Below are 26,254 nucleotides of genomic sequence, written 5' to 3'. Positions count from 1 at the left end.
ATAACTAAGTTAGTGATATGATAATAATAATAACTATAACAACAAAAACAATAATCTCCTAAAGTGTAACAAGTTATTATATTTCAACATGATGGACCAAACCATAAACTGAAACTTATGTGTTTTTATCACTTTCTATTATTATATCTAACATATTCAGAATCATCAGGTGCATGAGAGAGTCGTGGAATAGGAAGGCAAATGGGAAATACTGAACAGTGGAGCTGAAAAGGAAATTCCATTTGGTTCACTCAACTATGTCCTTAGGGTTTGTCTCTAAGGTTAAACTTGAGGCAATCATATTGCACCAGAGCAGGGGCCCAGGGGATGTCTGTCACTGAGAGATGCCTATTCAAAGTGTTTGCAGAAATGTTGGGGGGCTGGTGGCCCATTTAAATAAATATAGTGAGGTTAGCATTCCTTTTGAAAGTTGTGTGATGGCTGCCCAAATGGCAGGAGAGGAAACAATGGTCCCAGGAGACCTGCCTCCTCTCCCCACTCCCCTTTGATGGGATTAGACATAGGTTAGATTAGACATTGATGACATTAGACATAGGATCTTAGTTTTGGAGTTGAAAAGTCCCTTAGAAGCCATCAAGTCCAAACATCATTTTACAGATGGGAAAACTGAGGATGAAAGAGGTGAGATGACTTGTCCAGGGTCATATAGTTAGTAAATATCAGAAATAAGATTTGAACCCAGTCTTCCTGACCCCATATTACATCCACTACTTCAATATGGTGTCTCTTCATACTGGTAACACTCTGTCAGTTCCAATCCAGGGGATCCTCTGGGTAATTTTATCAGTGTTCCATTTCAAACTTCCACATCCCGATGAGTATCATTTCCAAGCCCTTAGAGCTGTTATCCTGCTGTCCTTTTCACCTGTGCTGCTACAACCATGAGAATCACTGAAATTTCTTCAATGCTGTCTAAATTAGTCCTGAGTTAACTACAAGTAACCCCCCCTGCTCCCCGGGGGCAAGTCACTTAACTTTTCAGTGTCCTCCATAACTATTCAAGATTATAAGTTACAGAGAAAGCGTCAACCTGGTTTAGGAAAAAGTTTCCTCATCCAGGAGGTCTCTATTTCAAAGAAACCAAAACTCCAGTCCCTTCTATATCACTGTTGATAGAATTAGCTATCCCAGTTGTAAACTTAATCTTTAATTCTAATACCATTTTGATGAATGGCCCAATGCCATTCTGTCATTTTTATTCTAAGAAAACCTGTTAACATAAGGGTAGAAAATTGTCTCTAGGCAAATGTAAAGGGTTGTGTTTTTGTTTTTTAAATAGAGTAGACTAGGAGAAGAGAGGATTTGAGCATGCTTTATTTCCATACAGAAATTTCATGGAAAAAAAAGACTCTGCTTCTTTAACTGACAATATGGAAATATCACTAAAATAACCATGACTATATAAGATATAGAGAGAGAAACAGCACATCTTAGTGATCCCATTTCATCTTCATCTCTTCCCCCTGCAACAAAGAGGCAAAATTAGCAAAATAATTAACACCAAACAGATAGACAACTGAAGAAACTTATTATTTTCTCTCTAAGCATACTGTGGAGAGTTTAGAATTTTCTGTGAACTATTAGAAAAAAACCAACAGATTTTGTAAAAAGCAAAAACACCAAGAACACCAGAGTCACTCAAAGAATAAGTTCTGAGTGGATCTGATAGAATCCAAGATAGATTTTTTTAAAATAATGAGATTCAGTGGCTCTACCAATTCCTTAGAGACATAAGGAGTTAGATAACTCATTCCATTTAGCACCCTGGGAATAATTTGGTTTCTCTGTCTATTTACAAATAATGGATTTAGAAGTATGAGGGATGGTAGGCCACTCCTTCATTTTATAGATGAGGGAACTAAGGCTCAGAAAGGCAAGATAACTTTCTCAGCATCCCACAACTAGTATCCCAGGCAGGATTTAAATCCAGGTCTTTCTGACTTCAAGACCAGCCCTGTATGCACTAAGTGATAATGGAGATCTTGATTAACTAATTAACATTTGTGGAGTATCAGGAGCTTTCTCTTGTCTTCTTCTCTTACTATCAAAGTTGAAATTACCTGAAGTAGCTTAAGCTCCCAAAGTCCCTTGGGTTTTTGCAATCAATTTTGGACCCTGCAAAAAAAGAACACAAATGTATATGAAAAGGAATCATAGAAAGGAATGAGTGATTTTGTCAACAATATAAGGCTGAAAAGTGTTCCCTTTGAAGTACACAGAGAGAAATTTGTGTATATTTTTAGTTCATATGTACAATGTAATAAGGGTAGGGATTATCTTTCTTTATATTTGTATTTCTAGTTCCCAGTACAATACATGGTCCATAGTAGGTGCTTAATAAATGTTTGTTAATTGGTGGATGCAGGTTTTAGAGTGACAAAAGACCTGGGTTCAATTTCTACTCTTGACCCTTAATACTTCAGAAAGACCTTAGCTTAAAAGGGCCAAGGTCTCCCACTGCATCCTGGGCCATCTCCAGTTGTCCTGATCTATATCTGGCCACTGGACCCAGATAGCTCCAGAGGAGAAAATGAGGCTGGTGACTTTGCACAGCCCTCCCTCATTCAAATCCAATTCACTTGAAAGTCATGACATCATCTTCCTGATGTCATAGTCCTTGTCAAGAATGAAGGACAAACAACACAGTAAACTCACTTAATCCCTTTGGGACTTTCCTCATCTGTAAAGTGACAGTGTTAGACCACATGGTGCCTAGTTTTCTTTCCAGCTCTAGAGCCACAATTTCTAATTATTAAGGTTTCCTAAGCTGCACCCATTAAAATCTGATTGGAAAAAAATTAATTATATGCTATTTTTAAAGACATACTTAATTACTTTTGAGTGTCTTCATAGAATCATCAAAGGTTTAAAGATCTGGAGTAGAAACAGTCTTATAGTTTGACTGAATGATCAGTCATTTTCTTTTACAGATGGGGAAACTGAAGAAAAGTGACTTAATCCAGATCACATACCTAGGAAGTACCATAAGTGAGATTCAAACCCAGGTCTTCTGACTCCAGATCCAGTGCTCAGATTAGAAATTTCAAGTTTTAACAGTCTGTGGTCACTGGCAGTTAGCAAGCTTTTTGCATAGGAAAGTATTCTCCAGAAAAGCTAGAGAACTTTTATTGCCTGAGGCAAGATGAACATCTACCACACTCCTCCCCATAATAACCCTGGTTACAGTATTCATTTGTTTAGCAAATTCTTCTCCAGAGTCTTACAAAGGTCAACTCCTGTACATCAGCTGAATAATTACAATTATTTGAATATTCAAAATTCAAATAAATGACCTTTTATTGTATATCTTTAAGGTACTGCCTTTTCAAAAGGAGAAGTTGCAGTTGGAAAAAACCTTAAAAATTACTTTTGTATAAAGAAAAAGTTATATCAACTACTAAAAGATGTCAGCAATTGCTTCTTTTATAGAGGACAGATTGATGCCTAGAAAGAGCAGGAAAAGAACCTTGGTCTAATTTTAAAAAATTAAAATATATTTATAAAAGCCACAGTTTTCAGATGAGAGTTGGCCCTTTGGAATAAAAAATGAACTAGGGTATAAATATGTAAGTTTAAATCACCTTGTACAAGATATAGAGGGTGTGATTCCTCATTTCATGTCAGTAACTCAACAAGCATTCATTAAGCCCCGATTATGTGCCTAGCATTGTGGTAACAACTGGGGAGACCAAGAAAGGCAAAAATAAGGTCTCTGCCCTCAAAGAGCTTACATTTGAAGCAGGGAGATAATATGTAAATAAATATGTAGGTCGAAGACACAGTAACCAAAAAGGAAGGAACCAGGAAAGACCTGTACAGGAGGAGTGTGGAGAGAGGAAAAAATTATAAGAAAATTAAAAAGGTAAGAAGGCTACAGCTTGTGAAAAAACTTGATATGCCAAAGGATTTTATATTTGATCCTCGAGGTCAAAGGGAACCACTGGAGTTTACTGAGCTGGGGGATAAGGGCAACATGACTGGGCATGTACTTTCAGAAAATCACATTGGCAGCTAAGTGGAAGACAGAGTGAAGTAGGGAGAGACTTGAGGCAGGCAGACCCACTAGAAAGCTACTGAAAGAATTCAGGTGTGCACTAGAGTGGTGGCAGTGTCAGAGGAGAGAAGGGGATGTTCAGTAACATATTATGTAGATAAAAACAACAAGCTGACAACAGACTGATGAGTGGGAGGAGTGAGAATGAGGAGATAAAGGGGGTACCTATGTTGTAAGCTTGGTTGGCTAAGAGGAAGGTGGTTCCTTTGATAGCAATAGGAAAGTTGAGAAAAAAGGAAGGGTTTAGGACAGGGAGTGGGGAATCAGCAGCTTTGAGGTCACATGTGGCCCTCTAGGTCCTCAAGGACTGCCCTTTGACTGAATCTGCACTTAAGAACCTAGAGGGCTACACGTGACCTCGAGGCCAAAGGCTCCCCACCCCTGGTTTAGGGCAAAAAATAATGCGTTCAATTTGGGACGTATCGAGTTTGAGATATCTACGGTGTATCCTAATCAAAATGTCCTAATGACAGGCAGTGATATAGGACTAGGGCTCAGAAGGGAGAACAGAGCTTGCTCTACATATGTAGAAATTATCTGCATAAAGATGATCATTGCATCCATGGGAGCTGAGAAGAGCACCAGGTGAGAAAAGAGGGCCCAGTACAGAGCCTTGTCTTTCCCCATAGTGCCACGTTCCTCCCCAATATCTGGAGTATACAGGGTTCTCATTTCTTAGGGGCAGGACTATAAGCCACTGGTGTTTTCTTTCTATTGTCCCAATGTCTTTAAATCTGCTGATTCTCACATGACTGTGTGGGAGAGCAGGTCTGTGCTTTCAAAATGGCAATAAGCAATGAGTGGTTTTGGCTGGTGTATTATCTCATTTTTATTAGCTGGGAAGAATGTATGGTATGTTCAAACTGGGAATTTATGACTAGCACAGTAGATATCTGTACTATGGTGGGGATTGTTGAATGATGCTGGTCCTAAAACATGTCAGCCTGAATGGAACAACTCCAGAAAAGAGATAAGAAGTGCCCATTGTCATTCCATAGTGGGACCTCTAGGCACTCTCTCTTCCTCTCTCTTCCTCTCTCTCTCTCTCTCTCTCTCTCTCTCTCTCTCTCTCTCTTTCACACACACACACACACACACACACACACACACACACAAAACACACACATTTTCTACATTTCCCTATGTGCCATCTCCTTTTTCACGGAGATTATGAACAGGTCCATATCTCCCTCATCCCTAAAAAATCTTCACTTGACCCTACCACTCCTACTATCATCTACTATTTCTTTTCTATAGACTCCTGAGAAAGCCATCTAAACTAGGTGCCTCCATTTAGAAGTGAAAGATGAGTTCGTGAATCCCAGGAGGCCCTAATTTAAGGCATTGAGTGTGCAGAGTCTCAAGCTAAAAAGATGTAATGGTAGAGAAATTGAAGAAATTCAAAAAGCAATTTTGCTGCCCCTTTCTGGAAGAAACCATTAGATTAACATGATGCCTACAGCTGCTAATTCCTGATGGGCTGAATAAAGATTGAAGCTCAATGGAATATAGCTTTGGTTCCAGCCATTGCCCTTTAGCACCACCTAGAGTTTAAGAGAGGGAAAGCTTTTGAGAAATTCCTCTTGCTCTTTGCTGTCCCCTTCTGGTATGACAGGAAAAAGCAGAAAGAGGAAAGGGGTTTTGCACTTATTTTGCTTAATAGGAAGAGATGCTAAGGTCTAACTGAATGATGTAAAATATGTGAATGAAGTCTAGGTTAGTTTGCCTTGCCCAAAGAGTCAACCTGAGCCGTTATGCTGAAAGCTCTGTTTCCTATAATCTGATTGGCCAGCACAGGATCCTAGTGAGTGAATCACTGGCTGGTCTGTTCTGTACTGCCCAGCCTGCGGAACTTTTTGCTTTTCTAACTTAAAGGGCACTACTTTCCAAATTAAGAGGCAACATCCTTTTAACGGTGATTATAAGTTGAAAGCATTTGAAAATCCTACTTCAGTTTGAGAAGAGAAGAGAGGTTTACCCAGCTGGGGAATGATGAGGATTAGAAGCCAAGTAGTTAGCAGAAAAATAGTTTTCATGTGGTACAAATGTTCATGAATGGATCTGTAGCCCAGAATTGTGCATTACTTTGAGCGAATAAGTTTTCTTCCCTCAGGTACATCCCTGCCAGGTTACTGTAAATGTGAGCCAATTTTCCTCCTTGAAAACTGAGTGTATTGGTGGGACAGTGTGATCCCAAATGAGTACCTGGGATGCTTTTTTGCCTTATTTGTAGGGAAATGGTCATGTGCAAGATCAAAAAGAATCACCATTGTAAGGGTCTGGTTGTGTTTAAGGGCTGAAGAGCAAAAGTAACAAATAAGGGAAAATGCATTGTCCCTCAACAGGGTTACCCCTAGAATGCTGAGAGTTTGAGCAGAACTGAGTGGTAGTGATCCTTCTCTGGGACCTATCCCTGTCAACATAAGGGCAGTTTGGAGTAATGGAGCCAGCTCAGAGAATGAAAAATGTCCAAACACCCGGTATGATGTGTATGAGAAACCACTATGTATACATATCATAAGCATATTACATATATATATGTGATACTTTCCACTAAAATAATAATGATAATACTGATTCAGTAACTGATCATTTTAAATTGTTCTTCCTACTTTTACTTCCTATTTCTTCCTATTTTTTAAATTTTCCCAGGGGAAAATTTGTAGTTAGTAAGAAACAAAATCATCAGTCTTTGTTTTAATTGAAAATAAAATACAAGGCATTGCAAAAAGCCACCTGATCTGCTTTCACACCTCCCTGTTCTGCAATCATGCCTCTATTTTCATATCAGAAAACATCCAACCAGTCATGCTAAGGATAAGGGGGAGCCACATATACATACCTCTTCTGCAAAACAGATTTCCGGTTTTCCTTTGCAGCACTTCTCCAGTAGACCCGTGAAGTCTGCAGTGACTGCTTTCAACTGTTCCTCTGTTATGTGTGGCTTTTGCTTGACAAGATTAATCAGAAACCTACGACCAAAACAAATCCACCCACATGTAGGAATTATTTCCTTTTCTGAAATCTCCCTAGATAATAGTAGGTAATATTTGTATATGATCAACTTTCTTCTGTCTTTGTCTGACTTCGGATCTTGGATCTAAATCAGTAACTTTGAGCCTACCTAGATAGCTCTAAGTACAAATAACACCCAAAAAACCACTGACTTGGCCAAGTGCTCACTATAATTGGTTGATTATTTAAAAGCACTTACATCCTCTGGTCTTATTATGAACATCATTGATCCTCCTGCTTTGCCTGGTGGGCACTTTGAGGAACAGATGCTCTGTCCCCTTTCCCAACTGAAATGCCCTTCCTCTTCTTCCCTTCTAAGATTTTCCCATACATGAAGGACACAATTCAAGTCCAGTGTCCTCTGTGAAGCCTTCCCAAATCATCCTAATTCCCTTCCTCTGAAACGCTGCAGCACTCAGAACCAGAAAATTATAGAATCTCAAAGTCGGAAGGAAATTCACAAGTCATCTGGTTCCAGCCCATTCCCAAAATATTCATGCCCTCTACAACTTCCTCAACCAGTGGTCCTGCAGCCTCCATTTTAAGACTTCCAAGGAGAAGGGTATTATCCATCTCGGTCATGGGTATAGGAGAAAGCACACTGGACTTTGGATCAACAAGTCTGGCTTTGGATTCCAATTTTTTGTTGTTGTTGTTGTTGTTCAGTCACATCTGACTCTTCATGACCCATTTGGGGTTTTCTTGGCAAAGATACTGGAGTGGTTTGCCATTTCCTTCTCCAGCTCATTTCACAGATGGGGAACTGAGGCAAAAAGGGTGAAGTGACTTGCCCAGAGTCACACAACTAGTAATGTCTGAGGCCAGATTTGAACTCAGAAAGAGGAGTCTTCCTGACTCCAGGGCTGGCACTCTATCCACCACACTACCTAGGTAGCCAAGCCTGCATTCCAATCCTGACCTTTACTAGCTATGTGACCCTGAACAAGTCACTTAACCAAATGGAGCCACTGTTCCTTCATCTGTAAAATGAGGACAATAATACCTATACTACAATGGTCACCCAGTCAAGGGTCAGATCTATACCATCTACCTCACAAGGGAGGTATGAGGGATATATTTTGTAAACCCTACAGTGCAATCCAAATGTGAGCTATTCCTCCCATAAGCTAACTTATATTCTTAATGACTTTGTGCACAGAGATTCTTTCTTCCCACCCAAATCTCTGAGAGCAAAAAATATGTCTGATGCATCTTGATATCCTTGGTACATTAGGCAGGGCTTTCATGGCCTCAATAAATCATGCTGATGATGGTGTGGCCATCCCAGGATTAGGCTTTCTTACCTACATTACTACCTTATTGCATTAGTCAGGGCATTCCTTTAGCCTTATAGAAGAAGGTAGTATATGGCCCTCTTGATCTCAGCACTGACTGTGAACCCAGAGTGAAAAACTGTGTCCCTTTTTCTATACCCTATACCAGAATGGATGGATAGCTTTAGATCTGGTATAAAGTGGGCAGCAACATGAATACCAGGAACCAGAGTTGACTGCCTTTCCCATACAAAAAAAAAATGGTCTCTTCACAAGGATGCTGTGAAGACAACTGAACACATATAAAGAAGGGATTTTTGAGCACTTTTGAGGACAAATGCTCCAACGATTCTAAGGGGGGGATGAGAGACGTCCATGAAGACTGATCTGTGCTTCATCACTTGGGTTGGGGTTTTTCCCTACACAAGCCCTTAGTAATTGCTTACTCTTGTTTCTTCCTCTGAAGCTCTTCCCCTTTAGTCTGGCAAAGTTCTTGACCGAACTTGAATTGTTCATGAGAGAATGGGGGAGGAACGTATTTTTCATCCTTCACCAAGTTGCTGAAACAGGGTCTCCTGTGGGCATAGGAAGAATCACAGCAATGGCCCACGCCATCATTTATTGGTTGGACTTCATGCCTTGCACATAACTGTCCAATAATCAGGTCAGCCTGGAAGGGAGAATGAGAGAAAAAGGAAAGATAAGAAAAGCAATAAGAGATTGTGCATTAGTCTCAAAAGTGATGCCATTTTTCAGAAAATAGTAACCAGAACTTAAATTTTCTGCTTAATTTCTAAGAATTATACCTAAATATGTAACATATTTGCATATGTGTGTGATACAGCAATTTATGTTTATGTCTTATTTCTACTAGTAGACTATGAGCCCCATGTGGGCAGGGACTATGTTTTATCTAAATTTTAATCATTTCCAGCCCCCAGACTAATGCTCTGTATACAGAAGTTGTTTAATAAATGTCTATTGAAATTAAAGAAAATCCATTTGGATTTCTTGCTATGTCCTCATGTCTTTCCATTCCATTACTTCACGTGTTTCAGAATTACCTCAGTTTATGCAACTATGACTATGCATCTCTAAATGGAGATAGTTAGGTGGCACAGTGGATAACGTTGGACCTGGAGTCAGGAAGACTTGAGTTCAAATCCTGCTTCAGACACCCAACAAATATGTGACCCTGAGCAAGTCACTTCAGCTCCCTCAGGCTCAGGGTCCTCATCTGCAAAACTAGGATTGTTTGTAAAGCACCTAACTCACAGGATTGTCGATGACATGGGATAAAGTGTTCTACAAACCCTAAGGGGCTATCAAAATGCTCGCTCTGATTAGTTGTTACTATAGAAGAGCACAGGGCTCTCAACAATGTGCATCTTGCTGAATCTCAGAGTTAATGTCAAGGGATCCGATGCACTTGTAATAGCATTAGAAAATAAAGGTGATTAAGACCTAAAGCCCCGAAGAAAAAAAAAGAAAGTGAGTATAGCTGAAAACACAAGAATCACTTTCCTTCTGTCAGGACAAAACAGGATTTCTTTCAAATGTTAAAATAAATATTTGGTGAACATAAAAAAGAGGTCATGAAATGAACATTTTGTTGGCTAATCTGTTAGACCACACTGCCGTTCCTGAATGGAGAACCGGTGGGTACATGGCAGGGTATACATACGTAAACCAAAGCCTCCACCTTGAAGAAATGAAATCAGGGTCTCAAGCAGAAGACTTGGGGAAGGGACAGAGGAGGCTGGCCTCTAGCTCTGACTTTGTGCCTCCTGTGTGGGCCAACTTGGGCAAAGGTTTTCTGGTTTTGCTACTTCTGTAAACCTTAAAATTCCCTACATGTAAATTACATAACTGTCTGCCTGTTGAAGGAATAAAAAAAAAAGTCAGATCAGAAATGATAGAGCAATGAAATCAGCCACTCACCGCCCCCTCTCCACAGGCCAGTTGTTTATCTTCGCTGAGCTGGCAGCATAAAGATGCAGTAGCTGCCATTTTCTTAGTGTAGCCAATCAGCTCTTGAGGGGTCAACTGTGGGGCTTTCTTGGTGTAAGCCACAAGAAATCTGGAGGGAAAAAAGAATTCCCAATGATAACCCTGTTTATTCATGGATCATTCTGTGACTTACTCTTCTTCAAAGACCCTCCAGGCCAACTGAAACAATGGTAACATTTGAACTATGGGTACCATTATAAATAATCAATCAATAAATATTTACTAAGCACCTACTATATGCCACACTGAGCTAAGTGGTGGGGATACAAAAAGAGTCAAAAGGCAATTCCTGACCTGAAGGAGCTCGCAATCTAACGGAGGAAACAATATGCAAACAAATATATACCAAGCAAACTAAATACAGGATGGATAGGAAATAATTAACAGAGGGAGGGCACTAGAATTAAGAAAGATTGGGAGTGGAGCACTTATGTGGTATAGTAGATAGAGCACCCACCCTGGAGTCAGAAGGACCCAAGTTCAAATTTGACCTCAGATACTTACTAGCTGTATGCCCCTGGGCAAGTCAGTTAACCCTGATTGCCTGAAAAGGGGGTTGGGTGAGGAAAGGTTCCTGTAGAAAGTGAGATTTTTGTTGGGACAGGAATCCATGGAAGTTAGTAGGTGAATTTGAAGAGGTAGAGCATTTCAAGTATGAGGGACAGACAGAGAAAATGCCCTGAGCTGAGAAATGGAGTGTCTTGGTGGAATAGCCAGAAGGTCAGTATCACTGGATCAAAGAAAATGTATCAGGGAGTAAGATGTAAAAAGATTAGAAAGATAGGAAGGGGCTAAATTATGAAAAGTTTTGAATGCCAAATAGCATTTTGTATGTGATCTCTAGAGATGATAGGGAGCCACAGAAGTTTATTCAGTAAGTTGAGTGACATAGACGTGCTTTAGGAAAATCATTGTGGTGGTTGAATTGGAGTGGGGAGAGACTTGAAGCAAGCAGATCCACCAACAGGCTGCTACAATAATCCAGGTGTGAGGTAATGAGGGCCTGCCCCAGAGAAGGGGCAGTGTCAGAGGAGAGAATGGGGCATAGATGAAAGATGGTGCAGAGAAAAAAACAGAACTTGGCCACAGATTAGACATGGAAGGTTGAGAGATAGTGAGGAGTCCAGGATGATTCCTAGGGTGTGAGCCTGAAGAACTGGGAGAATGGTGTTGTCCTCTACAGTAATAGGGAAGGTAGGAAGGAACCTACCTTAGGGAGGAAAATAATGAATTCAGTTTGGGACATGTTTAGTTTAAGACATCTATGGGACATTCAATTCAAGATGTCTGAAAGACAGTTGGAGGTGTGAGATTAGAGGTCAGCAGAGAGGTGGGAGCAGGATAAGGTAGATCTGAGAATCATCAGCACAGAAATGGTGATTAAATCCATGAGAGCTGATGAAATAACCAAATGAAGTAGTATAGGGGGAGAAGAAAAGAGGACCCAGGATAGAGCCCTGTGGGACACCTATGGTTAGAAGCCATAGTTTGGATCTCAATCCAACAAAGACTAAGAAGGAGCAATCCTATAGGTAGGAGAAGACCCAGGAGAGAGTGGTGTCCCAAAAACCTAGGGAGAAGAGAGTATCAAGGAGGAGAGGGTGATCAACAATGTCAAAGGCTGCAGACAGGTCAAAGAGAATGGGGAGAAGAATAATAATGATAACAATAAGAATAGTTAACATTTATCTAGTGCTTTACAAATCTTAAATCTTTTTGTCCTCCTAATATCCCTGAAAGAAGGGGACCAGAAAGGAAGAGAAGGAAGAGTGGAGAGATAATATTTGTAAGTGTTTAGCACAGAACTGGCACATAGTTGGCTCTTAATCAGATAGAAGATACGTAGAAGGAGTAGGCAACATTTTCATCCTGAACTATGGTCCCCAGATTTGCCAACCTTAGAGTTGGATTCTGATTAATAAGGTGAGCTTTACTTTCATCTCTCATGTTACTGTCAGACTCCGAAAATACATACACGTTTTGCAAGTGATACTCTCCTAATTTCTGGAAGAGCCCACAGCTCCGCTTGGCCAGTGCTTGGCTGTCCTGAATGTGTTTGTTTAGTTCTTCCTCCTGAAAAAGTAAAAAATATCATCTGGATTATTTTTTTCTCCTTGGATATTTCACCTTTCATACACCATCAAACAATTCTATTCCATACTACTGTGAAAATCACCTTAGGAATAGGAGATAGAGATAGGGTCTGAAGCTAAGGAATCATGGATGAGGAAACCATCCACCAATGTAGGCCAGCACCTTCTCATCAGCATATAGTAAAAATAGCTAGCATTTATTAAGTGCCTAGTACAAGCTGGGCACTATATAATTTTACAACTATTTTCTTATTTAGGCCTCACAACACTGGAAGGCAGCACTATCATTATCCCCATTTTATAGTTGAGGAAACTGAGGCAGATAGAGGTTAAACGACTTGCACAACTTCACACAGCTCGTAAGTGTCTGAGGATGGATTTGAATTCAGATTTTTCCTGTCTCCAGACCCAACACTCTAACCACTGTACTACCTAACTCCCTCCTATAGTTGTCTAGAATAGTGGGGAGCTGTCCAAAGTACTAAGAGGTTGTGACTTGCCGAGGGTACCCAAGACTTCTTTTACTGACATGTATAGACTGTCTTAAAGTTTGCAAAGAGTATACAAATTGATCTTCACAATCCTCACAACTATGAGGTTAGCTTTACAGGCATTTTTTAATCTCCATTTTAGATGAGAAAACCAAGGTGGTGACTTGCCCAAGGTCACACAATAAGGAGCCAAAGGAGAGGTACCAATCTAGGTCTCTCTAGACCTCAAATCCAGGCCTTTTTCCATTATTACACTACACTACCTGCTTACATCTGATCTCAGAGACTGAAAAGCAAATTGAAATATATGGGGATTATGTTTAAACTTCAGGAGTCAAAAATCGTTTTCAATATAAAACTCAATATTTAGTTTACAACAAGTCAATCAGTCAAGAAGCATTTATTAAGCACTTAGAATGTACCAGGCATTGTGATAATTGTTGTACTCATTCTGCACATCAATATTGCTGTCTTAAGGGTGCTGAGTGCCTCAGTCTACATAAACCCAACATGCCTTGGCCAGTATCAGGGGTGGGAAACCTGTGACCTCAAGGTCACATGAGGCCTCTAGGTCCTTGGGTGCGGTCTTTTGACTGAGTCCAAGTTTTAGAGAACAAATTTTTTATTAAAAAGATTTGTTCTGTGACATTTGGATTCAGTCAAAGGGCCACACTTGAGGACTTAGAGGGCCACATGTGACATTGATGCCACAAGTTCCCACTCCTGGCCAATATGCTGCAGAGGTGAGCACCAGAAATTCAAAATTTTGAAAAAGAACATGAGAAAAATGGCATACATGCATAAACAGACTCAGTCACTGGAATCAATCAATAAATAAGCATTTATTAAGTGCCTACTATTTGCCAAACACTTCGCTAAGTGCTGGGGATATAAAAAGAGGCAAAAGACAGCCCCTATCCTTAAGGAGTTTATGATCTAATGAAAGCATAAAGAACATTTTTGTTACTGCATCCAAAGACCATACCTCTTTGTCCTGACACTCCAAAGGATTCTCAGTTTTGGAGCACTTTTCCAACGCTTCCTGGTACCCTTTCGCAACCCTCAAAATCACTGGGACAGCAAGCTCCTGGTGTCGCCTTGAATATTCATACACAAACCTAAATGCCCAAAAGTGACATTAGCTTGTAGTTGATTTACAACTGTTTCCCATCATGTTTCTTCTGTGCATTTTAATGAGCAGCATGGGAGAGGATCTCATAGGAAACTTAGGAACCCACTAGAATACAAATGGAGCACAGTGATGTCTCCTGGAAACTGTTTATTGAGGGGTATGTTGAGATCAGCCCTAAATAGTCTTCTAACAAGCAATGCATCCACTTGAGAGAGGCATTTACACATGACCTAATACTGGCTATACTTTCAGAAATGAGGGGCATTCACACCAAGCATATAAGAGAAGGACAATCAACTTGGTCATACATGATCCCTTTCAAGTAATGAAAATATAATGTGAGATGATTCTTCATATAGAATAGTCTGCAAACCTTGTTTCTCACCCTTGAGGTAAGAGTAAGGGGGTACAGATGGACAGTCAGTGTGCTACATTGGTTCTCACAGATGTCCATGAACTTACCTCTTCCTTCAAGGCCCAACTCAAATTCTATCACTTCTAGGAAGCCTTCCCTTTCTATCTTCATCATCATCATCATGGTCATCACCATTAAGTTACACAGCGCTTCTAGGCTTGCAAAGCACTTAAAAATATCTCACTTGATACAACAACCCCGTAAGGTAGGTGTTATTATTATAATACCCATTTTACAAATGGGGAAGCTGAGACTAAAAAGGGAAAGTCACTTGCCCAGAGTCACACAAGGAAGAGGCAGAATTTGTATGTAGGTCTCCCTGACTTCAAGTCCAGCACCCTAACTACCACACCATCTAACTATCTCCCAAATACTATTCCAAAGTGATTTCTCACTCTAACACATCCTGGGTAGCCACTATCTTAAGATTTATGATTTATTTCTTTGTTAGTTATCCTTTCAAATATGTGTATCTTCTCTTCCCATCCATATTATGAGTGTCTTAAAGGCAAGAACCCTTAATGCCTAGGATGGAACCATCACACATCCTTAATAATTATTCCTGGATTGACTACTTCATGCATTTATTATATAAATATTAAATTTATTAAACTAAATAACTTTCACTTTTCTGTTCAAAGATATTTGTCTGCCATGCTTTATGCCTTGATCACAGGCTTTAGGATATGGAAGTGTTGATTAAACTTGACTTCCTGGTATAAAATGTGTAACCTGTGAATGCAAATATATGTGGGAAACCCAAATGGTCTTCCACATATTCATTGCCACTAAAGGCTTATGACCTAGACAGGTGCTTCAAATTAAATAATCAACTTTGGAAATTAAAGTGTAAACAGAACAAGAATCATTCCCTTGTGTTTGCTTTTCATATGTCTTCTTGTTATCATTGAGTTGTTTCTGTCATGTCTGACTTTTTGTGACTTCATTTGGGATTTTCTTGGAAAAGATACTGGAGTGGTTTGCCATTTTCTTTTCCAGATCATGTTTATAGATGTGCAATTGAGGGAAACAGGGTTAAATGACTTGTCCAGAGTCACACAGCTAGTAAGTGTCTGAGGTCAGATTTGAACTCATGAAGATCAGTCTTCCTGACTCAAGGCCTAGCTTGATCCACTGTGCCACCTAGCTGCTCCCTTTAACATGTCTAGTGTATTTCTATATGTAAATCTTGTCTCACTCCACGGAATGCAAACTCCTTGAGGGTAAACACCATTTCATTTTTGACTTTGTATTCCTCAATGACTAGTATAGCGCCTGGCACATAGTAGGGGTTTAATAAGTACTTGCTGATTGATTGTCAGATTTGCTAATTGTTTTTCCCCATTTAAGGAACTAATTATTCATTTTTCAGTTTGGCACTATATTGTCACTTTTCATACTAGTATACTGATTGTGAATGTTTGTTAAGTCTAACTGGTCAGAAACCTGGTGTCATAGGAACATCACTGAACTTGAATTCAGAAACCAGGGTTCTCAACTTGACCACTTACTATGTAATCTCAGATAAACATCTGATGTCTCTGAACTCTATCCCATCTATAATACTAGGATGGCAGTATTTAAATTACATATAACAACAAGATATTCTGACAAAAGTGCTTTGTAAAGCAAGACAGAAATGTGACCTATTACTTTTACTAATATTAATTCTAGACTTTGTTCCTGTTAAGCTCAATACATGTTATTAAATTATATTTAAGAGTGTGCAAAATGTGTGAATGCCTATTTATATTGTAATAATAGAGAAGGGTTGCTAGATCTTGTACCAATGTTCTTGTTAAGTTGTATGATATGAGAAATCAAATGAAAATTATACAGCAAGAATTTGGCCCAACTAGATTTATAACAGAGTACTGTCTGTAGAATGTCTGTAAAGACATTGTGTTTTGCCTTTTGGATTTGCATTCCTCAGAGCCTAGCACGGTGTCCAATAGGTACTTAATAAAAATTGATCAGTTGCTTGATTGATAGGCAAATTTGTGAGCCCCCTCCTTCTATCAATCAATAAACATTTATTAAGTACCTACTATGTGCCAGGCACTCTGCTATCAATAAACATTTATCAAGCACCTACTATGTTCCAGGAACTGTGCTAAGTGCTAGGGATGTAAAAAGAGGCAAAGTTCCTGCCTTCCAGGAGCTTATAGTCTAATAGAGGAGCTTACAATCTAAATACCAAGTATGAAACTGTTGCTAACGCCCCTTGCTTCCAGTGGAAAAGAAACCAAAGTAATGGTCTTTCATAAGCTCCATAACTCTCTAATCACAACAGAGAAAGCAACAAAAACCATATTCTTCCTTTGTCTCAGAGCTCCTACCCACATCCACTTGGACAAAGTGCATTCTAACAGCACCTCCTGGTGCTTCGGCCTAAAATTGCAGTCACCATGCATCCATTTCATAGAACACTTGAATGTCAAAGCTCTTGTGAAGAACAGCAATGTTGGCTGGAGCTATGAATATATGAAGTTCAATGCTTGTTCCCCAATACCATGGATTCAAGGTCATCAAATCAAATTTACCTAATATAAACATATATTTATAAAGCACGCTACCTTGCCAGGAAGAGATCTTTTTCCTCTGAAGAGTATAGGTGGAACTTCCTTTCTCCTAAAAATCTTCTCAGGTCAGGAGATAAGCCTTCTGGTCGGTCATCATTTTCCGCAGTAACTATGCATGAGCCCTGATCTCGTAAAGGCAATGTACAGCATTCTTGGATTTTACTTGACAGGCTATCTTTTTGAGAACAGATGTAGGACATAATTTCATTCTGTAAAAGATAAAATGACATCAGCTTTCACATTTTAGTTGGCAATATCTATTCTCTAGGTCAGCCTGAGGAAGGAGTCAGTGTGGCTAGCAGGCACTACATCAGAAATCAGGAGACCTGTGTTATACTCATGAAGTAAATAGGCGACACTGGTCTTAGAGGCAGGAAGAGCTCCCTTCAAATTCCATATTAGACGTTCAATAAGTATGTGACCCTGGGCCAGTCACTTAATTTTTCTCAACCTCCATTTCCTCATCTGCAAAATGGGGATGATAATAGCACCTACTTCCCAGGGTGGTTGTGAGAATCAAATGAAATAATACAAACCTTTTCAAAAAGTTCTATATAGATGCTAGCTAGAGAATAACTCTTTGGACTCCAGTTTACTCATCTGTAAAATGGGGGAGTCTGTCTAGTTGGTCTCTGTGATGCCTTGTAGTGCTAATATTCTGTGATTCCGAATCAGTTTTGGTATACCCTCTCTTCCTCTTTCCTTCTTTTTGGTCCCCCTCCACTAGGAATTTGTATTTTGTCTTCTTCTTTCTCTTATCTGGCAATCAATTAACCTTGTAAAAGTATTGATTGAGAACCCAAGGGGTGACCCCCTCATATGGCTATTTGAAATTTCATAAGATCATTATTAAGTGTTAGTATTAACAAAGTCATTGAGCCCCAACAAATGTAACTCTAATTGTAGAATTTCAAGCAACATAAAGGGAAGAGAGGATTTGGAATCCCTACCCATTAATTCCTCAGATTACGGAGATATATGGATAGACAGATAGACAGACAGATAGACAGACAGACAGACAGACAGACAGACAGATAGATAGATAGATAGATAGAAAGTAGCTTAGTTAACCTCAAAATCACAATTACAACAACCCTTCTTTGTCCCTAGCATCAGAAAACTACCATAGTCGATTTTAGGCTTTGCTTTGGTGATGTAGAAAAAATTGCAGTGACCCTCTTTGGCCACAAGAGTGCCCAGCGCTGGGCACCTGAGGTATGCGCAATAAATGAACATTTGTTGCTTCATGTGGTGAACTAAGCAAGTTTACAGAGCAAGAAATGGAACCAATTTGAAATGGGTATGTCTTGAAAAGAAATTCACAACCTGGAAGATAGACTAATACCTGGAAGATATGAAAATAACAATTTCACTGCATTCACTACTATATTCACAAAAATTGGAAAAAGTACAAAAATATCCATGATATCAAGTCAGGACATGAGGTACACATCTGAGTAGAAAATAGAATAAAACAATGCACTCTGCTCCAGTCCTGGACTTCACACTCTGGAAGCAGCCCCGTTCCTGGGGGCCTCACCCTGTGATTGGTTGGTTCCTCCTAAAACCTCCATTTTGAAGAGAACTAGGATAACCATGTCTTCATTCCTTTCCGGGCTTCACTCTTGACTCTTCCTGGACCATTTCTACAATGCCCTCCATATCAGATACCTTCATCTTTTCCTCACCCACCACTCACTCCACTCCATGTTTTCAGCTTCCATACATAGGGCTTTTTTAGTTTCCATAGTGTAGGGTTCTCCCTACGTTAGAGGGTAAGTTCTTTGAGGGCAGGGAATGTCTTTCTTTCTGTTAGCATTTGTATCCCCAGTGCTTAGCACATTCCCTGGCACATAGTAAGCCCTTAATAATTGCTTGTTGACTTGACTTAATTTTCTCTCCCTAGTCCCCAAGAAATAATGAAGCAATACTCACAGGGACAGCTTACTTTTTAAATTCCTGAATTGTAAAAATGGGACAAGACCAGTCTTGGGCAAAGCTAAAAAGTGACAGAGTTTGCCTTGTGTGTTTTCACCTCATTTTACAGTTGCCTGGTTCGTCCCCAGTGCAACCAGCTGCAGTTGCCTAGGCCTGCCTGCTCTGGTTGGTTCCCTCAGGCTAAACACATTATGTGTGACCCACTCACATACCCAGTTCCCATGGGACTTGACTTGTCTTCCATCTGGCCCCAAGCTATCCACTAGCTAGTCTGACACACCAAGTCATCCTAACATGCTGGTGGACAAGTCCACCACATGACAAAGCTCCATTCAAGCTAAGACCCAGAGAAGATTTTAGGATTTGGAGCTCCAGCAGACTCACCTTCTCGTTTTACAGGTGAGAAATTCCAAAGGGACAAAGTAAATGACCCAATGGGCCTCAGTTAATGACTAGGACTGCCTGGAAATAAACCCTGCTCCATGCCCGGAACCACAGATCCAGTGGTTCTCTCCAATAGGCTGTATGATGACATAAGATTGAAAGATTTGAGAGAAATTATCTCTTACTGTCCCCAAATGGAAGCTGGCTATAAGCAAGTAAAAGTGACTTGGCCTAAATTATTACTGAAAAGAATATGGTCAAAAATTGGATGAATGAAAATAATCTAATTATGTAAAAGCCCCATAGGTGCCCTTACAACTACTGCCTTCCCTCTGTCGATTATGTCCAATTTGTCCTGTCTATATCTTGTTTGTACATAGTTGTTTGTATGTTGTCTTCCCCATTCAATTGTAAGCTCCTTGAGAGCAGGGACTGGGTTTTTCTTTGCCTTCCTTTGTATCCCCACTTTTTTAATACAGTGCCTGGCATATAGTTAGCACTTAATGAGTGGTTACTGACTGACTATAGTCGGAGGTGGAAACAAGCCATCATCTGATCCAAAAACCTCACTTTACTGATGAGCAAATTAACCAGAGATTGAGTGACTAACCCAAGGATATATGAGTCCTAGATGACCATGCCAGGATTTGAAACAAAGTCCTCTGATTATTAACCTAGCACCTTTCCACTGCATCACTCTGTTTCTCACTAACTTCAGACTAGGTGTCCCAGAACTTATCTCTCCTCTTAGAGACATCAGCAAAATTTGTAGTGGCCACTGAAGGAATCAGTTTAGTCAAAAATATAGGCGTGGTGCTTAGATAATGGAGAGAGAAACAGAAAAGAAACTAACATTTATTAAGAGCCTACTATGTGTCAATCAGTCAATAAATATTTATTAAGTGCCAGACCCTGAACTAAGTACCGGGGACAAAAAAAAAAAAGAGGCAAAAGACAATCCCTGCCCTCAAGGAGCCCACATCTAATGGAGGAATTCACTCACTATGCTAAACATTTTGCGAATATTATCTCATTCAATCTTTATAAAAACCCTTTGAGGTAGGTGCTATTATCATCTCCATTTTACAATTGAGAAAACTGAGGCAGACAAAGGTGAAGTGATTTGCCCAGTTACATGGCTCATGAATACCTGAGGCTGGATTCAAACTCAGGTCCCACAATATAATTAGACTACCCTCATTCTGCTCGTTCTTGAACATTCTCTTTTCCGAAATAATATAGACCAAATCAGCTTCCTGCCTCCAGGCAGAGTATGCTGTCCGTCGCACCACCTGGCTGCCTCTGAGGCAAGATGGTGTAAAGGCTAGATTGCTGGTCTTAAAGCCAAAAAGACAAGAGTTTGAATCCTGCCTCTGATACTAACTATATGTCTCTGGGCAAGTCACTCCAACCTTTGGTTAAGTATTCTTCAGTGGAATAATAAGATTGATTCTGGGTCATTTTTTTTATTGATACTATTTATAGCTGATTGATTTTGTCCTAAGTCATTATTCTTTGTCTCTGAACTTAGTTCCAAAATTCAGTCATCTTGTAATGAGTTAGGTTTAGAAATCCAGTTCTTCTGCTCCTTACTATTCCATTCTTGTGACTACGTGGACTTCAGACAGTCCCTAACATTGATTCCCCTCAATCATAGACAAGTTGTCAGTTGGTAGATTGTAAATGTGGAATTCCCCCTCAATGGGGAAATTGTGGATCTTCCTACTGTCATCCATGGACAATGTGGCTACCTACCATGTCCTGCACGCACTCTGGGCCATTGCCATCACAACATTCCACGTGGGCATGGGCACCATCCAACACCAGATTCTGAATTACAGTAAAGTTGGCCTTCGGGAACTTTTGACTCAACTTGGTAAGCATTCTGGAAAGAAAGAGAATCAACAACGAACATTCACTCCTCAGAATCCAATGGTATTTGCAGTTAAGTATCTCCATAGCCTAAAAAAATGTAAAATGAAATGCCTCGTGCACGTTTAGGGGGATCCACACCGTGCATTATCTGGTATATTCTAATCTGTCTCATGTCTCCAATATCTATTTGCTATTTGTTTCTATAGGTGGTGCAGTGGGGAAGAGTTTGGATCCTGACACAGACGCTTACTAGTTGTGTGACCCTGAGAGAGCCATATAACCTCTTTGTGCTTCCGTTTCCTCATCTGTAAAATGGCAACAATAACAGTATCTACCTCACAGGGTTGTTTTGAAGATTAAATGAAATTACATGTATAGCACTTTGCAAACCTTTAGAATGCTATATAAATTTTAGGTAATGTTATCATTATAAACTGAGTTTATTTGCTGTTTGCTACTTGTGATGGTGTTTTGTGTAATCGTGATTTGATTGGAAGGGGCCAAGCCCCCTAAGAGCAATTGGAGAAATAGCTTTCCATATGAATCCCTAAAAATTGTACCCCTAGATATGTAATATTTGAGAGGTGAAATAGATACAAATTTAACCTGATATCCTTCTTAGAAATAGATGGGGAAGGAACCCTTTTCATATTCTCCTCAGGAGAGAAATCGTAATCTCCCTTGGAGAGGGGTGGGCCAGATCCCAAAGAACTCTATCCATGCTGCCCAGAGCTGCATTTCGATCACCCTCGTGGACATCAATATGGGTATTTTTGTTGGCATTGTTGGATCATTTTTGGTTGTGTCCAAGTCTTCGTGACCCCATTTGAGATTTTCTTGGCACAGATACCGGTTTGCCATTTCCTTCCCCATCCCATTTTACAGACGAGGAAACTGAAGCAAACAGGGATAAGTGACTTGCCCAAGGTGATACTCCAGGAAATGTCTGAGGCCAGGTTTGAACAAAGGAAGATGATTCTTCCTGATTTGAGACCTGGCATTCTATCCACCGCATCATCTAGCCACCCTATATGGGTATACACATATCTTATAGGATTTTTCCATCAACTCTAATCTGAAACTCCCTGATGGCCCTGAAATCATTTATGATGTCTATGTCACTTCCTACCATCATTCCCTAGAATAAGAAAGACTATCCGTACACCCTGTCTCTCCAATCCTCACTTCTAATGCAGAGGATCTGGGCCAACTGTAGCATGTGACTGAAACGAACTGAGAAACTTAAAATGAAGAAAGGGCAACAAAGAAAGGAAAGGAGAGGGGGATGATAACCACATCTGCCCTTGGAGGGCAAGCTGCTTCAGAAAGTTACTATGTGCAAACAAGAGGCTGCTAAGTGATCTCCTTATGTGTAGCCTCTCTCTTCTCCAGTCCAGCCCACACCCCACCATCAGATTTATCATCTTCATGAACAGACATCAACGCATCAGTCTTCTCGATCTGGATCTAATTTATCTTTTCTTTCTTATTTTATGTTCTTCCCAAGCTCTTACCTCTTGGCTGCCCTCCAGTCTCACATCTCCAGCTACATTAGACACCTCATGTCCTATAGTAATCTGAAACTCAACATGTCCAAAATTGAACCCATCACCTTTCCCCAAAAATCTCTTCCCCCTTCCAAACTTCCCTATTTCAGTTGAGGAAATTATTATTCTCATACTCCCCAGACTTGGAACCTAGATGTCATCCTCCAAACCCTATTTTCTCATTACCTCATACCCACATTTAATCTGTTGCCAAGGTCTGCAAATTTGACTTTATAACAGCTCTCAAATACCCGCTTCAGTCCTCAGATATGGCCACCACTTTTGTGCAGTTCCTTATCACTTCTCACCTGGACTACTGCTATAGCTGCTCTTGGAGTCTGCCTGCTACAATACTAGTCTCTCTCCACTCCAGCTCATCCTCCACTCAGCCTTCAAAGTGATTTTCTTAAATTGAATGTCCAACCACATCACCACTCCACCATCCCACCCCAGCAATAAACTCCAATGGCTCCCTATGGATTCCAGGATCAAATACGAAATCCTCCGGCGTTCAAAGCTATTCATAATCAATATTCCCCCCACACAAATCCATACACCTTCTAATCTTACACCTTACATCTCACCACTATGTGATCTGGTGACACTGCCCCCTTTAATGTTCCTCCTTGGACAAGACACACCATCTCTGAACTTCAGGCATTTTTTCTGGTGGTCCCCTCATTCAGGAAATGCTCTACCTCTTCATCTGTACCTCCTCCTTTTCTCTGCCTTCCTTAAAGTCCCAGATAAAATTTCACCTTCTACAGGAAGCTCTTTCCAATCCCTCTTAATTCTAGTGCCTTCCCTCTGTTAATTGTTTCCTATTTATCCTGCATATAACTCGCTCTGTATATATTTGCTTTCAGGTTGTCTCTCCCATTAGAATTAAGCTCCTTGAGGGCAGTGACTGTCTTACCTCTTTTTATATCCCCAGCACTTAGTACAGCACCAAGAATATAGATAAGAAAGAAATGCTTATTAATTGACTCCACCAAAAATGGAGTAGTTTTCCTTTTCCTGAACTGGTCCAATGTTTTCCCACCAATGGATATTTGTTCCTCTGATCCCCTTTGCCTGGTATGCATTTCTTTCCCATCTCTGCTGACTGAAACCCACTCTGTGAAGCCCAGCTTAGGCACCCCTTCTACCATAAAGCATTCCCTGATTCTCCTCACCATAAATCATCTCTCTATTCTTAAGTGTTTCTTTTTGGACCTCCCTGAAGTAGTATCATGGCACCGTCAAATGGAGATAACAGCCCCTATCTCTTAGGTTTATAGGGAGGATCAAATGAGATTTTACACACACACACACACACACACACACACACACACACACACACACAGCCTTATATAGCCTTACAGGGCTATATAAATGATAGCTATCAGTAGTAATTGGCGGTGAGTCATTTCAGTCATGTCCAACTTTTTGGGTGTTTTCTTGGCAAAGATACTGGAGTGGTTTGCCATTTCCTTCTCCAACTTATTTGATAGATGAGGAAACTGAGGCAAACAGGGTTTAAATGATTTGCCCAGGGTCACACAGCTAGTGTCTGAGCCCATATTTGAACTCAGGAAGATGACAGGCATGACACTCTACCCACTGCACCACCTAGTTGTGCCACTAGTAGTAATAATATTTAATTGCATGCTTACAAGCTTATTATGCCATTTTTTCCTCTCTAAATTAAAATTTCCTTATAGAATGGGTATAGGAACAGGACTGATAAATATTTCTGATTTTATATATGTGTGTGTATTACCAGCTAGTTAATTATCATCAATCAACCAATCAATTCACAAGCATTTATGAAATGCATATAATGTGTCCCCCACTTTGGTAAGGCAAAGGGAGAGAAAAAAAGAAATAAGCGTTTGTTAAGAGTCTGGAATGTGCCACTTTACAAATATGATCTTTTGACCCTCACAACAACCTTAGGAGGTAGATGTTATCCCCATATTATGGTTTAGGAAACTGAGACAGATATGGGTAAGTAACTCACTCAGAGTCACACAACTCGTAACTGAGGCAGATTTGAACTTAGTTCTTCCTTATTCCAGAGAAAGCTATATGGTGCAGTGCATAGAACACTGGCCCTGGATTCAGGAAGAATTGAGTTGGAATCTGGCCTTAGACACTTATTAGCTGTATGACCCTGGGAAAGTCACTTAATTCTGTTTGCCTCAGTTTCCTCATCTATCAAACCAGCTGGAGAAGGAAATGGCAAACCACTTCATTATCTTTGCCATGAAAACCCCAAATGGGGTCAAGAAGAGTCAGACATGACCGAAAACAACTGAGTGAAAAATGAAGGGAATGATTCTAGTCTAAGAAATTGGCAGTCATCAGAGTAACCAGAGCTCCTACACATTGTGACGACCAAAGCTAATGCTTTCAGCATGCAGTCAGTGAAGAATCCACTCTTTGCTATCCAGAACCCTGAGCTAGATACTCACATGGCCTTAAAAGTCCGTTCTCCAAACTTCCTCAGGACCCCACATATGTGTTGGCTGACTGAACTGCTTTCTCTTAATTCTTTTGTGACCGGTGCTGCCTGGATTCGAAAGACACGGGATATCAAAAGAATATACTTTCAAGGACAAGAATAATGAGCAAACAAAAAGTCACATTTTAAAATATGGAATGTCTATGTAGAAAAATAGCCAGTATGTCCTTTTTGCAAGTTACTTTTTAAATTGAAATACCAATGTTATAGGAATGTAGCATGGCACAGTGGGGAGAGTGGAGAGGGAAAACTAAGTGGCTCAGTGGACATTCAAGAAACTCCAAGTTCAAATCCAGCCTCAGATATTTACTAGCTCTGTGACCCTGGTCAAGTCACTTAACCTTGGTTTTCCTCAATTTCCTCATCCCTAAAATGGGGATACTAATAGTACCTACCTCACAGGTTGTGAGGATTGAATGGGATAATATTTGTAAAGTGCTTTGCAAATCTCAGAATGCTATATAAAACTAGTCCCACTCTACCCCCTTCCCAAGAAAGTGCTGGCTCTGGAATAAGGTGACACTGCCCTCTAGGCATCAGATTACTCCCCAGTAAAGATTGGGGGTTGGATCAGATCCTCTCTAAGGTCCCTACTAGCTCTGAATTGCAATAATAAACTGAGCACTTATAAGCTCATGTTTTTTTTTTGTTGTTCAGTCGAGTGCAACTCTTTGTGACTGGCAAAGATACTGGAGTAGTTTGCCGTTTCCTTCTCCAACTCATTTTATAGATAAAGAAACTGAGGCAAACTGGGTGAAGTGATTTGCCCAGGGCCACACAGCTAATAAGTGTCTGAGGCTGAATTTGAACCCAGAAAGATGAGTCTTCCTGACTCCAAGCCTGGTACTCCAACCACTACACCACCTAGCTGCCCCTTATAAGCTAATGACCTAAAGTAAAAATCCACTATAGAATGG

At 40.2% G+C, this 26,254-nt stretch overlaps 1 protein-coding gene across 1 annotated transcript in view; it reads right to left on the bottom strand.

Annotated features, from left to right (window-relative positions):
* Positions 1-1,375: 1,375 nt before the first annotated feature.
* Positions 1,376-26,254, bottom strand: part of AFP (alpha fetoprotein) — a 39,678-nt gene continuing 14,799 nt past the window's right edge. The window contains exons 6-15 of the mRNA XM_027854586.1: positions 25,288-25,385; positions 21,165-21,294; positions 17,082-17,296; positions 13,944-14,076; positions 12,350-12,447; positions 10,306-10,444; positions 8,811-9,034; positions 6,918-7,047; positions 2,082-2,136; positions 1,376-1,484 (exon numbers count right to left, since the gene is read on the bottom strand). Coding sequence (XP_027710387.1) covers positions 2,092-2,136; positions 6,918-7,047; positions 8,811-9,034; positions 10,306-10,444; positions 12,350-12,447; positions 13,944-14,076; positions 17,082-17,296; positions 21,165-21,294; positions 25,288-25,385 — 1,212 coding nt within the window. The 3' untranslated portion in view covers positions 1,376-1,484; positions 2,082-2,091. The remainder of the gene's footprint in view (positions 1,485-2,081; positions 2,137-6,917; positions 7,048-8,810; positions 9,035-10,305; positions 10,445-12,349; positions 12,448-13,943; positions 14,077-17,081; positions 17,297-21,164; positions 21,295-25,287; positions 25,386-26,254) is intronic.

Source organism: Vombatus ursinus, unplaced genomic scaffold (genome assembly GCF_900497805.2).
Source record: "Vombatus ursinus unplaced genomic scaffold, bare-nosed wombat genome assembly UNPS02010461.1, whole genome shotgun sequence".
NCBI classification, from domain to species: domain Eukaryota; kingdom Metazoa; phylum Chordata; class Mammalia; order Diprotodontia; family Vombatidae; genus Vombatus; species Vombatus ursinus.
Note: the sequence above shows the minus strand (reverse complement) of the source record. Positions and strands in the feature narration are given on the sequence as shown.